Below are 15,837 nucleotides of genomic sequence, written 5' to 3' on the forward strand. Positions count from 1 at the left end.
ACAAGACAGTAGAATAATAATAATCCAAAAGCACGAGACTTTATCAAGAAGAAGGTTTGGGCAGAGTTCAGGGCCGGAAACGTGATGAAAGCGAGACTCGACGGATCCAGAGTTGCCCATCACCATCCACCAATTCACCGTCGAGGTCGAAATCTTCTCACTGTCCCCTCTCCAACGGTTCTATTTTACGGTTCAATAATGCTGACTCTGACCGCGGCCATTCTTTCTCGTCTCTCTTTCTGAATGCGCGGTCGCTACAATTCCAGTCCAATCTCCCGGTTCTATTCTCAGCTCATCCTCCCGTCATCCGTCTCAGATAAGTGGCAACAGGGAAACGCAGCGGAGAAACGCCGAAAAGAAAAGAGGCAGGATTTCTAGGAAAAGCATCGGAAACTACCGCGAATCGAAACAGACTCCAAACCAGGACCATGGATCGCCGAGTGATGATATCCAACCAAACAATTTGATTATGGCCGATGGAGGGCCGAATGCGTGGACGATGCGGGGATCGTCTGCCAACTGGCACGGAGATCTTTAAAGGACTCCAACAATGCCGCCGAAAGCGGTCTCATCACAGGGAGACAAAATACGACTTCGATTCAACAACCCTGTACTATTTTCTAAATGCACACATTCTTTTTCCCTGGTCAATTGCACTCGAAAACACACACTGAAGAACGAAAGCGATTCCCTCGGTCGCTGGTTTGTGATGGAGAGATTCGTCAGCTCCTGTGCACAGCCCACTGCGCCCAGCCTCACCTTCCAGGCAGTCGGCGATCGGGAATCATCACGTGGAAATCCCTGCCATCGACCTTTCCAGCCACATGGTCATCCATTTCTGCTCATTCAACATGAGGATATCCAATCGGCCGGGTGTCCATGAACTTGATAATAGGATCACCACTCTGCCCTGTGACTTCTGAATCTTTCTGTATCCAGTTCCCAGCCTTTCGACTTCCAGGGATTCTACAAGCCGTTCGCTATCGATAACCCCAACCGTCTCTCCACATCCATGGAAAGTGATCGACATATCACACTCCGGGATCGGAGTAAAAGCCAGCACATGCTTGTCAAGTTATCGCATCGGGATTGTGTCAAAAACCCAAAAGGCTGCTTATCTGATATGGGCGATTTTTTTAACCCACAGAGCATGTAAGCTGCAAGCTCGTTGATGAGATATGTAGATTTATTCCACGGGTAGGTCCGGATACATGGGCAGTTGCCAGTAGCGAGCACGTACTGCCGTCCCTCTTCCAAACGCCTCTTTTATCAAGCTTGAGTGCACTATACTACTTAGTCAACCCCTTGTCTCCAACCCCAGTGGAAGTACTTCATGCAGCTGTCACAGACATTATTGATACTGTACCACTGCCCGGAGCGGGGAGGCAATCCAAAGCGGGTAGTATTCCCCATTTTGGAAGGTTAATCGGGGCCCTTAAGGATCGACCGTAGATCATCCTGTCTTTTAACTGTCGCATTGTCTACTGACGACTGACGTGATTGAGATTCCCTGGCAGCGTTGGCTGCACTCCGCAATTCACGTTCCCCGCTGGCTATCAAATAGCAGATCTCTACGGAGGAGTTTCGGTTGGGGTAGCTCCAACCTGGTATTTGTACAGTGTAGACCTCCTAAGTATTGCTCCTCCAGACCTCAAGAAATTCAAGTCTAGGGCGTGCAGGCGCTCACGCAGTCCAAATAATCTGCTTTGTCAGTTGGCTGGGTTTTGAGTTTCAAGGCGCCCAACCTTGCAGGAGGTTCGTCTGAGTCTTAGTAATTCATGTTCAGCGGCATCAGTCCCCATAATGTTTTGCTCAATAATACATTGCGACAAACTCCAATGAACGAGCCCGTGTCGTGAAGTAAGTTTGGCTGCTCGTTAGATGGTTGCTTTTGATTCGGCGAGTCAAATGGTCGGTGAAGGCTGCGGTTTCATTTCGTGCAAGTTGACCATACACTGCGAGCCAACGGACCGTATTGCAGCATGGCGTCTGCGTCCCAAGCACCCCCAAACTCTCGTCCATACCGGATAAGCTGTACGAATACTTCAATCCCTTAGATTGAAGCAAGAGCAATCACCCGACTGAAAACTTGAAACCACAAAAGCTGCCGCATGCTCATCAGGGACTTCTTGAGTGTGATTGATCGTCCTCGGCTCACGGGTTAGTTTCAGTTTGTTGTATTGGAAATTTGGAATGCTACCGGCAATATATGGGCCAGTAGAAGATGTTTTAGATTAAAGATCCAGGGGTAAGAGGTGGTGATGACACCAATGGTTTGCTGGGTAGCTAGAAGGGTCCAATCTGTTGTGCTGTGTCGTATGGATGTGCTGTGTAACCATTGGCGAGGCTGCTCCCAGTTTTGAAAGGCCCTGCTGACTTGGATAGCAAGGTAAGAGGCGATGTTCAAGAATTACGAGAACAAACTGGTGGCGGCTCGGCCGAGATGCTGGTGGGGATCTACCTTAAGGTTAATCGTAGATAGGGTTAGAACCTAGATAGCGGGAATTTGAGAGCTTGGGACGGCTCCCAAAGCACGATGCGTTGTTGTTTGGGTCGATAATGCCTTCAAATCGTTTGAGTATTTGTAGGCGAGAATCCCCATAATGACGTGGTTATTGGCGGAATAGACCGGGTCCAGACCGTCTGTTGGCGAAATTTGGCTTGAGGAAGAAAGCCACATTTGCGCTCAGAGGGAACGGTGACTGCACAGCGCATCGGCGAAAGCGAAGATATGGTGATACATCCAGTCCAGGAGATCCACGAGAAGGTGATCGACAGTGCAAAAGGATCGAAGTTTGAATTGAAAACCCGATTTGGGTGGATGGATCGTAGAACAGGAGATGTTCGTCCAAACGCAAGGCGACTGGGCCGCGATTCGCAAATCATGGCATCTCGGTGGAGGAATGACAGAAACCTTGAATAATGGGGAGGAAGAAAAAAAAATCAAAAAGCAGAAAGCCGCGCCAGTGAGATGTTTATCATTTCCACCTGGAGAGGGGCAGCGGAAGGATCAGGAATTCAGGATCGATGGGGCACGAGTCCGTGCTGATGAGGCTGGGAGTTGAATCATGTAAGGAGAGGCAAATTGACAGCACCAATGAGCTGGGAGCCCAAGGGCAGTCGAATGACACTGTCAGATGCCGTTCAAAACAGGATCCCGCAGAACTGGCAGTTATAGCGTGATGGCAGCAGGTGAAAGCAACAATAACCGGCTGCAATTGAGCAGGAAAGGAAAATCGCCCACCCAGCCCAGTCGGTTTGGGCCAAAATAAGCACGGCCGCCCGCTCAGAAGCCCCAGGCTGCCTTGTCTTCTGCGCATCCCCGCTTCCATTCGGGGCCTCGAACATTTGCTGCGTCTCGTCCCGCCTGCCATTGGCCTGTCGTGCGAGAGAGGCGTTTTTGAGGGTGTCAGTCCTCAAAACTGCTGATCCAGCCTGGGCGGCTTTCTGGCTTTCCTGGTTTTCTTTGCGGCCTTGGTTGTGGATGACTTGGAGAGCCCAGTTCAGCCTGAAGACACGGCTGTGAAGAGAATTAGAGCATGGAGCATGGGACACTTGGCCGCGGTACCTATGTTTCACTATATCAGTAGAGGTAGTAACTAGGTAGTAGGTACTTTAAGCTGCAGGGCACATGCGATGCTCGCAGAAAGGGTGGTAAATCTCTCCAAATAATGTCCTGACGAAGGATTAATAGCTGGGCAAATAGTCATAATAACCCTTATAGCAGAGACTTAAAAAATCTAAGCGTCCACTGGTGCGACTCCGTGGTTTTCCACTGCACTGCTGCACAGGCAGGCTTTTCCCACTGCAACCCTCTTCGCTCCCACTCCCATCGCACTTTTTGACCCCAGCGGTTCAGCGGAACTGGGTTGCCAGCCTTTATCTGTTTCAGCGTGAAAACTGTTCCTGTTGCTGCAGATTCTGGCCTTTCCCGTCGCACTCGTGGGTTCTAGACGTATCCAAGAGAAAAAGTCCAGTCGCCGAGCGGGCCCTCCCGCGGAATCTCAGAGAACCACAATGCGCACATTCAGCGTCAGATAACAAACTGGCACGTCTGCGGTGAAAAGGGCCTCAGCTCTGCCCAGTGTCTTCCCGCTGATGCTGAGTGGCCCAGCTTCTCCCCCTCCATCTCGCCCCTGACATGCTTGTGCCGGATCCATCGACGAGACAGCCCTCGTCGTGCACCGCCGGTCTACACAATGTCGCCTCCAGCCATCGCCTCCTCCCCGGCTGCCCCCCAAAGTCCAGATGATGGCCAGTTTCCGGCCATATATTGGAAAAAAAGATATGACGTTCGACATCTTTCTCCGTAAGTAAATGTACTTCTTTGGACCCGTCTCGAGTTTGTCGTCTCGCCTCTGCTCGTCTGGCCCAAAGCCCTGAAAGCCGCACAGAGCTAGACTAATTGCCCTAGATATCCTGTTATTGCTACTCTTGATATAGAGTATAATGAGCTTACAAAAGCCTGGAAGCGGCTCCAGGAGTTACTGCCTTTATCGGAGCAGGTACTCTTCGAGGAACGCCCACAAACTACCCAAGATGTCAAAATCCTGGTCCGAGACATTCAAGCATCATGGACCTCCAGTCCACAGCAGCAGTTATTCGATCATTCTATGGCTCTTTGCGACGCTTTCTCATCTGCACTTGACACCCATATGACGCTGTTAGTGACTCTTCCCGGTCATCAGTTTTACTCCTCTCTTCTCTGTAGCACTCTGCAATCGATCATCAAGGTAAACACGGCTTCCCATCCTCGCCCCATGAATAATCGTTTCTGACTTCAAGTACGGGACAGGCGTCTTCAAGCTACCCCAAGATTATGGGCGGAGTTATGAAAGCCCTGGTCAAAGTGAATCAGTCTATCTGCCTACCGGAAAACAGCGAGCGTCAGCTCACAAGCGACTCCATACCGTCGATAGCTAATTTCTACTCTCTTCTCTTCTTTTTTCTCGGAGAACTAATGGACTGGTACGCCCGGCGGTTCAAGTGCCGACTACTACAAAGCCGCCACGAAAACGTCTATATCGACTTCTGCAACCTAGTTTCGAGTATACAAGATAGTACACGAGGGTTCATGCACGCCTTTAAGGGTGTTATAGATATCAGTGACAGTGACACCGAGATCGCAGATGCCGTAATGCAACACCCCGACTTGTTCTTGTGGGAGGACGCAAGGTTGAGCCAGATAGGCCGACAGAACACCGACAGGCGGTTTGCAGCTCAGAATGCCCTAACTCGCCTTCTGATATGGGAGATCCAGCATAGCGCGGAACAGCGACTTAAGCTGAGAGAGAACAGGAGCCTACTTCTCTTACAGCTATTCAATGAGGCGAGCCGCCGACTACAGCCGGTTGGTGAACCGAATAGCGCCATCGTTTGCTTGACAACAGCGCCTGGTCAAGATTTGCGTAAGTGAACTGGTCGTGATGGAGGAAAATAAAAGAAATATGAGACTGACAAAAGACTTTTCCAGTTGTGACTGCCACGTCTTCAGAAAAGCACAAGCACAAATACTCACGAGTTGAACTACAGTTGGCCACGGCGCACCTTCAAGAGTACTTCAATAATGACGATCAGATCCCCGATTATGATCCCACCATCGACATTATAGTGGAACAGACCGTTGTGGAATCATTAAACCGGTGGGCGACCGGAAATTATTCTCAAGTCCTTGCCATTGGCAACTTGCCAGATACCAATGCGAGCCCCGTCGCTCTGATATCGGCCTTCTACGCCAACCTCGCACAAGACACCAAAGCCCCCATTATCGCACACTTCTGCTCTCTCCCACTGACAGCAAAGACTGGAATGACTCTCTTCCAACAGGGGCTTATCGCGCTTCTGTACAGCTTGATTCGCCAATTACTTGAGTACCTACCTCCAGTAGTGAACGGCTCCCCCGCCCATACAGTCAAGGCCGAAAACTTCGCCCTTCTCGACGGCACTCTCGCGTCGTGGAAGGAGGTGCTGTCCCTAATTGACACCTTACTATACTATGCACCGCCGCTTCTGATGTGCGTCGTGGACGGGCTAGACCGACTGCAGGATGTCTCAACTGATGAGTACATCCGGTCGCTGATCCGGATCTTCGTGAGCCACACTAGAAGGCCCTCCGACTCGACGCCTGGGACGCAGAGCATCTTACTAAAGCTCCTGTTTACCGTCGCTAGACCACTCGACTCGTTGAACGAAACGTTGTCTGAAAACCCGCTTACCCTCACTGAATCGAATGATATTGAGCGAACCGCCCCAAATACCCCTTTATGCTCTAATGTTGAAATTACGATGAATGCATAGCATGCGACCCAACAATGGACTTATTCCTTCACCCCATCTCTCACCCTATTCTCCCTATCCTCCCTACCCTCCCTGGAATCTGGTCACCATTTTGGCCGGGCAACTATATGCTCTATCCCTGTATGTCAACTGTTTCTGGTGACATCAAACATTATAGAACTTCGCGCTGGCAGCGTGAATGCGATTGATACCAAATATGCCATGTTATTTCCGCCTCATCTCTCTACTCCATATCTGGAATTCTTAGAACATGTATTGTTTAAATCAGATCCGTCGGAGAAGTTGTATATTTTTCGAACTGGCACATTTGGTCCTGCTCATGGCACTAGAAACATTACTTCTATCCGGCGTCCATTACCGACCCCTTAAATACCTGCGTCTAGCTACTCAGAAGAACATGATACCACGTCATACAGCTCCCAACTTACCTATCCATAGAGCCGGGATTAGGTTTCCGGGCCTCACGTGGCTGAGCTGTTTTTCTGCAGTTGACATATTTGCCGTTCATGCTTTTAGCAATAAATCCATAATACGATACACTATTGGTCTGGGTAAAGTGGGTAAAGTGAGTGTTTTGCTCTCTTGTCGACGACTCGGTGCTGTTTCCGGATGCAATTCGGAATTCTTCGTCCACTGCTTCTGATTTATAGCCCCGCCCTTCCCCGCCATACAACTATCACTTGCATACTACATACTGGAGATAACTATACTAAATTACATCTCGAGATCATGGCGGTGACAAACGGACACACAAACGGGCACTCCAGGCCAGCTCGCAACAGACTATTCCACGCCGAATCCTCCGTCAACATCGAGGACTTCAAAAAGATCTGCTCCCGCACCACAGATCCAAGCACCTACCCACTCGCATCAGCCATTCAACAGAACATCCCCATCTACGACGCCTCATCGTTCGATCCACTCAACTCCTCCCAAACAGCCCCTCTCCAGGATGAATGGTACGATATCCTCGAATCCGGCCCGGGCATCTTCGTCCTCAAGGGCATGTACGACCCATCCCGATACAACACCACCCTAGCCGCAACAAACACGGCCTTCCAACGCATAATCGACGCAGAGCGCCAATCGACCGCGAAAAAGGGCGACCATTTCGCGTCCGGCGGTAAAAACGACCGTATCTGGAACTCCTTCTCCAAACACGCCTTCGCCGATCCAACCTCCTTCGCAGATTACTACGCCAACCCGTGGCTCAAGACCGTCAGCGAGGCCTGGCTCGGCCCTGCATACCGCGTAACTGCCCAGGTCAATATCGTTAAACCCGGTGGCGCAGCCCAGGATAGTCACCGCGACTACCATCTAGGTTTCCAGGACTTGGACTCCTGCGCTGCGTTCCCGCGCTCTATCCAGCGCGCAAGCCAATACCTTACCCTCCAAGGCGCAGTCGCGCACAGCGACATGCCCCCTGCCTCGGGGCCTACGAGGTTCCTCCCCTTCAGCCAGACGTATGAGCCGGGGTACCTTGCGTGGCGGCGAGATGAGTTCCGCGCGTTCTTCCAGGAGAGGTACATCGCGTTGCCGTTGGCGCTGGGCGACGGGCTGTTCTTCAACCCGGCTGTGTTCCACGCTGCGGGTGCGAATGAGACCCCGCCAGCGGGCGCTGACGGGCTGGGCGGGTTCCATCGCAAGGCGAATCTGTTGCAGATTGGGTGTGGGCTGGGTAAGACGATGGAGGCGGTTGAGGCGGCGCCGATTGTGCAGCGGTGCTGGGAGGAGATGGTGAAGCGGTATAAGGCTGCGGGCGGGAAGGTGGATGCGGAGTTGGATGCGCTTGTGAGGGCTGTGGGCGATGGGTATCCGTTTCCGACAAATTTGGATGCGAGGCCACCGGCGCCGAATGGGATGGCGCCGGAGAGTGAGCAGGAGCTGTTGGTTAGGGGGTTGAGGGAGGGGTGGGATACGGAGACTGTGGTGGAGGAGTTGAGGAGGCTGGTTAGGGATTCGGGGGCAGTTGCTGCGTGATAATTTGTTTCGTAGTGAGAAATTAATGAGATGCAGCTTTGAGTTTGAGAAAGGGTGGTGTTGGAAACCAGTGTGTATAGTTAGTATAACATTACCAACAATATATTTGGCATGGACGGAGTAAGGGGATGTGTTTGGCCTATTGATGACGGCGTCGACAAACTCTATCCCATTTCTCAGAGCCTATGATGTAGTAAAATACTGAGCAGTTGGGTCTGAGTGTTTCTCGAAGGCTGAGCTGGCACTAACAAATGTTCCCAATGATGCCCGTCAAGGCGTATCCCAACTCAACCTTCCATCACGTCCTTCTTTATCCAATCCAGCCACTTCACCCAGGAGCTGCGAAATAATCCCACTATCACGAGCTATTCTTGAATTACCCATGAATCGTGTTTAAATTCCCAGGATACCGGAACCCAATGAGAACACCACTAGAGGCGCCAACGAGGCTATGCGAGCAAACGGCACAGCAAACATGCAGAAATCCAAACACGGCAGTCCTATTAAATAAACTAAGTTCAAGCTCAAAGTGCACCGCTGCTCGTGAGACCGTTCTCTTGCACCGCCACATGCTCCTTATGATCTCGATCTCTAAGCGCTGCTGGCGTGCGCCTATAGAAAACTGACAACGATACGCGCCAATGTACTCAGCCTTACGCCACAGATGTATGACCCTGCTGCGGTTTGTGCGTTTGCATCATAGGCAGACCCGGTAAGCCTCATCTCGTATAGTCGAAATCTCGAAGTAGTATAAATACAGCCTCACAAACCATCTCAACGCCATGATACCTATCCAACCACCACGAACCTTCAATCCCAAACCCAGCCCAACAATGCCATCAGCATACACCACCAGACCACACCTCTCCTGGATCCTAGGCCTAGAACCACCCCGAGAACCGCGCTGCGTCGGGTACGACATCTCGCGAGGCCGCCGCTGCAACACCGAAGTCACCCCGCGAGACCGCGACATCGCGCAAACCTTCCTAGACATGACCGCCACGCAATTCCACGCCGGACGGCCTGTTGATTATCTTCTCGAACTTATTGCCCCGCGCGTGCTATGTAGGGGCAATCATCAGCGTCTGGCTCCTCTGCTTGTTGCTCGGTGGGAGAGGGAGATTGCGGCGGTTGAGGCACTTGATAATACCCCGAGACCGTTGTCAGAGGGGTATACATACGACACTGGGTACGGATACGAATACAGCTATGAACATGACAATCATGCAGAGCCGGGCGTGGGCTCTCGGCGCGGGCGAATATACCAGGGGATCCAGGACAAAGTGCAAGGACTGAGGGAGCGGATCCGCGATATTCATTTCAGGAGGCTATGGCCTGACCTTTCATCATTCACAATCTTTTGCCGTGGTCGGGGCTCGATTGTTGATGAAGACAACGATGCTCATGACCAGTCCTACTGGAATTTCTATTACGATTCTACGTTCGATTACTACTACAGGCCGTATATCGATCCTACATATACGTTTGAACCTCTATACGCCGGATCCTCGCACACTGAACCTCGGCCTCCCGCCCCAGCTTCTACTTGCGAGGCGCACCGCCGACCCGTCGAGGGGGATTGCAGTATATGCTTATGCTCACTGCTAGAGCCTGCCCCGACTGATCCCAGCTCTACGTCTTGGCAATGGAATGCAACGGATTCCGGGTCATCGTCTGACCCTTATAATGATTGGTATCGAGGAATGGGGTGGTGGAATTATATTCCTGGCGGGGGTCATGTTAACGAAGATGAAGTTGAAGAGAGAGAAGGTCGGTTCGGCTCGGTGTCCTGGTGCAGAGCGAAATGCGGCGTCAACTTCCATACGAGCTGCATTGATAGCTGGCTGTATATGGCTGGTCGAGCTACTTGTCCTGTTTGTAGAAGTCCTTGGGTGTTTGGTTGATAGGTGTTTGGAGTATTTACTATTGTTATAGATTTTGGTTTAGGTAGGCTGGAGAGTTATGATATTACTTACTTACCTACCGTGAAATATACTTATAAGATAGATTGTTATAGGAGTTCACGTGTCTCATGTATAGAACCATTCCTAACCCTAGGTGGGTCTGCTGGCAATTCTGTGACAGTGACAGCAAGACCCATCAAAATACCGGAGCAGTTCGGATGTCCCCTGAGTAGTCAGAGAAAATATGGATATAAAGGCCCGTGGTTCCGTCAACACCTGCAAATGTACGGAGAGCAATGACTATTGCAGGCGGTGATAGAGCAGCTAAGGTAGTCAAACCCAGGCAGAATTGCGCCTAATCAAAGGCCAGACATTGTACGTACTGAAACCGAAGATTCTAAAAGGGAACTATCCTTGAATCGCTTGATTGATCCAAGGCATTCCCAGGAATAGCAATACAACGACGAGTACGAGGCCGTGGGTCAACTGCGCCACAGAAATGATAGGCGATGAAGCTTAACCGCGCATGCTTGACTCACCTTGGTGACTCGCAAGTACAGCCTCACTAAATACGAGGTGATCCTCACGTATATATAGAGCAAGGAACGACTGCGACTTCTACATCTCATCTACGAATCCCAACTCACCTCGGTAGACGACATTACCGAAACCATGACTCAAGAACCCCCCTCGAACAACTCCTACCTCACAAACCCCGACATTCGCGTCACAGATTCACATATTTACTTCCTTCGCGGTATCCTCTCCAACTGGCATCCCAGCCCTGAGCCCTTCACCGGGAAACGCGCGCTCGAGCTGTGCCTTGCCCAACTCGACACGCTCGGAATCCCACATCCGGCCGGGGATGCGACATCTACGCGTCTCGTAGAGTCCTTCTCCTTCCGCCGAGGCGAGCAATGGATGATGGCTATGAAAGCCTGGCTGTTTGAACGCGACTCCGTCCCGCTCGGCGAGTCAGTCATTGACAAGGATGCCCTGGACGGGCTTCAAAGTGAGATGCTCAACATCAAGCCACTCCCTCGGACCGCAGACGCGCAGCGAAGAACACTCTGGGAATCATCGCTGTGCCGGATCATGCGCACGAATTCGCCCAAGTCGCAGAAGATGCTGGGGCGCAAGGTGCCGAACTTCAGGGATGATCTGTGGACGAAGGCGTCGGGGGCAGTTGTGGTTGCGGGGTGCGTAGCGCGGGCGGAGGTCGATGACGAACTGAAGGGTTTATACCTGGCAAGTGGGCGGAGGGTGTTTGTTGAAGGGAGTCGCCGTGATCGCGTTTGGGGGGTTGGCTTGGACTGGAAGAGTCAGGAGATTCTCGAAAAGAACAATTGGCGGGGCTCGAATCGGCTGGGAGAGGCCCATGATGACGCGGCGAGGATGGTGAAGGCAAAAAAGACGAGCCCATTGGAGGAGTAGACCGAGAGGATGAGCGGTTGAAGGCGTACTTTTGGCCCATCGTGGTCTGTGAATATTGTATTGTGTGGTCGTGGCGCGATTTGGGGAGTTTGCGAGTGGCGGACTGGGCCCCAAGATCTGAATTTCAAGGAATAGCGTAGTGATGCTCGCCCACTAACGATGCGCCATTGTGGAGCGGCCCTATCGAATTGATATCACCAGGAAACCAAAGCGTCCGATCCCAGGCGATCGGGGCGATTTAGTCGAGCCATCTGGCGTCCTCGGCCTTGTAGCCTTGTTGTCATGGCCATCAAAGTTAGGAATGAGGAATGCAGGATCATCGCACAACATGCCAGGCCACATAACAACGGCATAGTGGACAACCACGGGTCGCGTCCAGGCCCTCAGATACTCGTAGGTTTCGTGCCTGGGAGTGGCGTTCCTTGGGGCTGGATAATGGGTTCGAAAATGGACTCTGCCCTGCACTGATTGCTCTAATTCTCCGTCTCGCCCCAAGGCTGAAACCACCGGCGCGTTCCCCAGCTGTCAATTGTCACCGGCAGTTCATTTTCGCATTTTCACTCCTCTTTTCACCTTCGCTTCCTTCTCTCCCACAGTCTCTGCCTGTCTCCTTCTCTTGTGTTGCCTCAGTCCCTCGCTTTGTTCGCGGTGCCTTCGCCTGTTTTTTACCTTCTTTTGAAGCTTTGACGATCGTTACACAAGCCCAATTGCAGTGGCACACACGACTCCAACGACCCACGCCCTCCACAAGGGACCGCGATTTTCGAATCATTCTGCCTCAAGGGAGCCAGCTTGACGATTAGCTCAGTCTAACTCTTCGTTTAGCAGTCGCTGGCCGATCCCCCTCACGCTATCCGCTCCTTTATGTCCTTTTAGCTGCGCTCGAGCTGTCAGCCGTTTTCTTAAACTTCCAATGTCAGGACGGCCTGGCCTTGCAGAGAAGCGTCTGTCGTCTCATCGCTTCCAGCAAATTCCTGACACCATGCACAATCCCAACGATGTCACAATTGACATCCCATTGACCAACGTATCCAGCCGTGGTCAGACTGGTGCGCGCAGCAATGGCACCAACGTTCTTGCTTCACCATCTGCTGGCCTTTCGACTGGAGGACAAGCCAGTTACAGTGCTGGCGAAAAGGGAGGATTGACCTCCAGCCCTCCCAGCTCACAGGGGTTTGGCCATCGCCGACGCAGAGACATCACAGAGAAATCCGGCCGCACGGAGGAAGACCCAGAGGACGGGTCCATCAACCGCTTAGGCCGCTTCTACCAAGCTGTTCTCAATTTTTCAATCATCACTCGCTACATGATCTATGTTATTCCCCTTGCTGCTCTCCTCGCCGTCCCGATAATTGTTGGGGCCACCGCTGCACCTAATGCTAAAATTGGTGGTGTTGCACTCCCTTGGTTTTTCACTTGGATTGAGGTTGTCTGGGTGTCGCTGTGGGTGTGTAAACTGGTCGCCAAAACGATTCCTTATGTTTTCCAGTTCGTCTCTGGAATTGTTAGCTCCGGAACACGAAAATATGCCCTCGTCTTGCGAAACTTGGAGCTTCCCATCACTACAGTGCTCTGGATGATTGTTTCACTTGTTACTTTCCTACCTGTAGGTCCTAAACCCTCCTCCCAGTGTGAAAATTGCAGTTCGCTAATAAAGAAATTCAGATTATGGTCTACAATGCGCGAAATCAACAGGACGGCGATACCGGGACCAAGGCCTGGGAAAAGTCCGTCAAGAACATCCTATTCGCCTTGCTGGTCTGCTCTTTGATTTTCCTCGGTGAGAAGACACTTGTTCAACTTATTTCTATAAGCTATCATCGCAAGCAATTCGATGCCAGGATCAAGGAGTCTAAACGTCATGTACACCTGGTTGGCGTCCTCTACGACGCCTCTCGCAGCATGTTCCCTATGTACTGTAAAGAGTTCCGCGACGACGATGCGATCATCTCCGACTCCATTCTCGCTGCGTTACCTGATGGGGGCAGACCCGGCCACAACCGCTCGAATTCGTCTGCCCCCCTTCGGTTCATTCGTGGAGTAGGCCAGAATGTCGGCAAATTCGGTGGTAAGATCTCAGGTGCGATTGGCGATGTTGCCCAGGAAATCACCGGCAAGCAAGTCTTCAACACCAGCTCCTCACGGTCTGTTGTTAGCGAAGCGCTGGAGCGTCGCCGCTCTACCGAAGCTTTGGCCCGGCGAATCTGGATGTCATTCGTGGTTGAAGGCCGTGAAGCGCTTTATCCTGATGACATTATCGAAGTTCTTGGAACTGGAAAGGAAATTGAAGCCGAGCAATGCTTTTCTATGCTGGACAAGGACGGGAACGGCGATATCAGTCTGGACGAGATCATCTTGGCCATTTCTGAGATTGGGCGCACGCGCAAGACGCTGAACCACAGCATGCACGATGTCGACCAGGCTATCCACGTTTTGGATAACCTTTTGGCCACGGTTGCATTCATCATCGCTGTTCTTGTCTTCCTCTCGTTCGTCACTAGCGGATTTGGCACTGTTATCGCTGCCGGTGCTACTACCCTCCTTTCCCTCAGTTTCGTCTTTGCAACTACTGCTCAGGAAGTGCTGGGTTCCTGTATCTTCCTGTTCGTCAAGCATCCCTTCGACATTGGGGACCGGGTGGAGATCGATACCAAGCCTTACATCGTTGAGCGTATCTCGCTGCTGTACACAGTCCTCCGCAACGTGAATGACAACCGTATCACCCAAGCCGCAAATGTTGTTCTCAACACTGTGTGGATCGACAACTACTCTCGTTCTGCTGCCATGCAGGAGAGAATAACCATTGAAGTCAACTTCGATACGACAACCGCCGAAATCCAGGCTTTGAGAGAGGAAATCGAGATGTTTGTTCGTGACAACGACAACCACCGCGACTTCCAGCAGGAGGTTGACATTGATGTCGTGGGTGTCGGCGCTCTCGACAAAATGGAGATCACAATCAGCCTTTTCCACAAATCCAACTGGGCCATCGAGTCCGTCCGCGCCGCTCGCCGTACCAAGTTCATGTGTGCTTTGGTCGCCGCTGTTCGCAAGGTCCCGATCCGTGCCCCTGGAGCTGCCGCTGAAGAAACCCCTGCCGAAGACAACGACAACTCCGACGATAAGTCCGACGACGGCAAGTCTGATGACAAGGAATCACCCAAGCGCCAGTCATCCACAACCGAGGGAATGCGCCGCTCCGCCACCGACAACTCCTTCCCTGACGCATCCAAATCCACCGGTGTCGACCTTGGCCGCCCGGGATCCGTCCAACGCCGCGGCGCCGGCGCCGCAGGCAGCACCTACAGCGAAAGCACCCTCCATAACAACGGCAGCAACGACCCATACAGAAACCCTCAGTCCCCAGCCAGCGGCGGTGACGCGGAGTACTACCGCACCTCCGCCCCGTCCCCGATCGCCGAGCGCCATCTCAGCGTCAACCACGGCTCCCTCACCCGCGGTGCATCAACCGCCTCAACCGGCCGCCGCAAGGCAGGAAGTAGCACCAGCAATACCATCCCCTCGCCCACGGAACCCACTCTACCTTCCCACCTGCAGCCTCCACCACTCCAGCCGTCCTACCAGCAACCTCCTAGCCCGTATAACTACTCTGACGGGTATCATGACCAGGCCGGTTCCTCTACTGCGCAGCAGCCACTAGACCACGGTGAGGAGATGGACCCGTCTAGAATGCAGGGCCCTCCTCTACCTCCTCTACCTCAGGTTTACGAGTATGCGCCGACTCCCCGGGAGGAGCACGAGCCCCGTGATCCGCGGTATATGACTGAAGAGCAAAGGAGAGACTACGAAGCGCGCAGGTTTTAAGGATGGACTCGTGAAGTGTCGGTTCGTGACGTGATATGATATTTTTTCTTTTCCCTGTATTCCGAAAATAATTGTAGCAACATGGTTAGGGATGGATGGAGTTTCAAGGTTGGATTTTAATGGTCGTGAATTTACCTAGGAGCTAAATTACTTCAATAGGTCAGATACTTACAGTACTGCCAGTGTCAGGAAGGCAATTTGAAATAGTTTTTCGGAGTTCTATTTGCAAATTCATTGGATATTTCTTCTTTTTTTATTTAAGATTATCATACACGTAACGTAATGAAATAATTGTCCCAGTCTGTTTGGGAAGTTGTGCTATGCTATGGGTATCACAGCAGCATATAAAGTCCAAATATTCACATCTACATTATCTTACACGCCAGTCCACGTTATC

The 15,837-nt window shown here is 51.9% G+C and overlaps 5 protein-coding genes across 5 annotated transcripts; all 5 read left to right on the plus strand.

Annotated features, from left to right (window-relative positions):
• Nucleotides 1-4,199: 4,199 nt before the first annotated feature.
• APUU_11139S (uncharacterized protein) lies at nt 4,200-6,297 on the plus strand (the record flags this gene model as incomplete). Its single annotated transcript, XM_041694979.1, has 4 exons — nt 4,200-4,309; nt 4,415-4,733; nt 4,796-5,408; nt 5,474-6,297. 4 exons carry the CDS (start codon nt 4,200-4,202, stop codon nt 6,295-6,297), a joined length of 1,866 nt encoding a protein of 621 aa, XP_041550505.1.
• A 609-nt stretch (nt 6,298-6,906) lies between these two features.
• On the plus strand, nt 6,907-8,277 carry APUU_11140S (phytanoyl-CoA dioxygenase family protein; the record flags this gene model as incomplete). The annotated part of the gene is made up of 1 exon (XM_041694991.1): nt 6,907-8,277. One exon carries the CDS (start codon nt 6,907-6,909, stop codon nt 8,275-8,277), a length of 1,371 nt encoding a protein of 456 aa, XP_041550506.1.
• An 833-nt stretch (nt 8,278-9,110) lies between these two features.
• Nucleotides 9,111-10,181, plus strand: APUU_11141S (uncharacterized protein; the record flags this gene model as incomplete). Its single annotated transcript, XM_041695002.1, has 1 exon — nt 9,111-10,181. One exon carries the CDS (start codon nt 9,111-9,113, stop codon nt 10,179-10,181), a length of 1,071 nt encoding a protein of 356 aa, XP_041550507.1.
• A 672-nt stretch (nt 10,182-10,853) lies between these two features.
• APUU_11142S (uncharacterized protein) lies at nt 10,854-11,615 on the plus strand (the record flags this gene model as incomplete). Its single annotated transcript, XM_041695013.1, has 1 exon — nt 10,854-11,615. One exon carries the CDS (start codon nt 10,854-10,856, stop codon nt 11,613-11,615), a length of 762 nt encoding a protein of 253 aa, XP_041550508.1.
• A 913-nt stretch (nt 11,616-12,528) lies between these two features.
• APUU_11143S (serine/threonine protein kinase) lies at nt 12,529-15,440 on the plus strand (the record flags this gene model as incomplete). Its single annotated transcript, XM_041695024.1, has 2 exons — nt 12,529-13,221; nt 13,281-15,440. The coding sequence occupies 2 exons, from the start codon at nt 12,529-12,531 to the stop codon at nt 15,438-15,440; spliced, it is 2,853 nt and encodes a 950-aa protein (XP_041550509.1).
• Between the last annotated feature and the right edge of the window lie 397 nt (nt 15,441-15,837).

Source organism: Aspergillus puulaauensis, chromosome 1 (assembly GCF_016861865.1).
Source record: "Aspergillus puulaauensis MK2 DNA, chromosome 1, nearly complete sequence".
Classification (NCBI taxonomy): Eukaryota; Fungi; Ascomycota; class Eurotiomycetes; order Eurotiales; family Aspergillaceae; genus Aspergillus; species Aspergillus puulaauensis.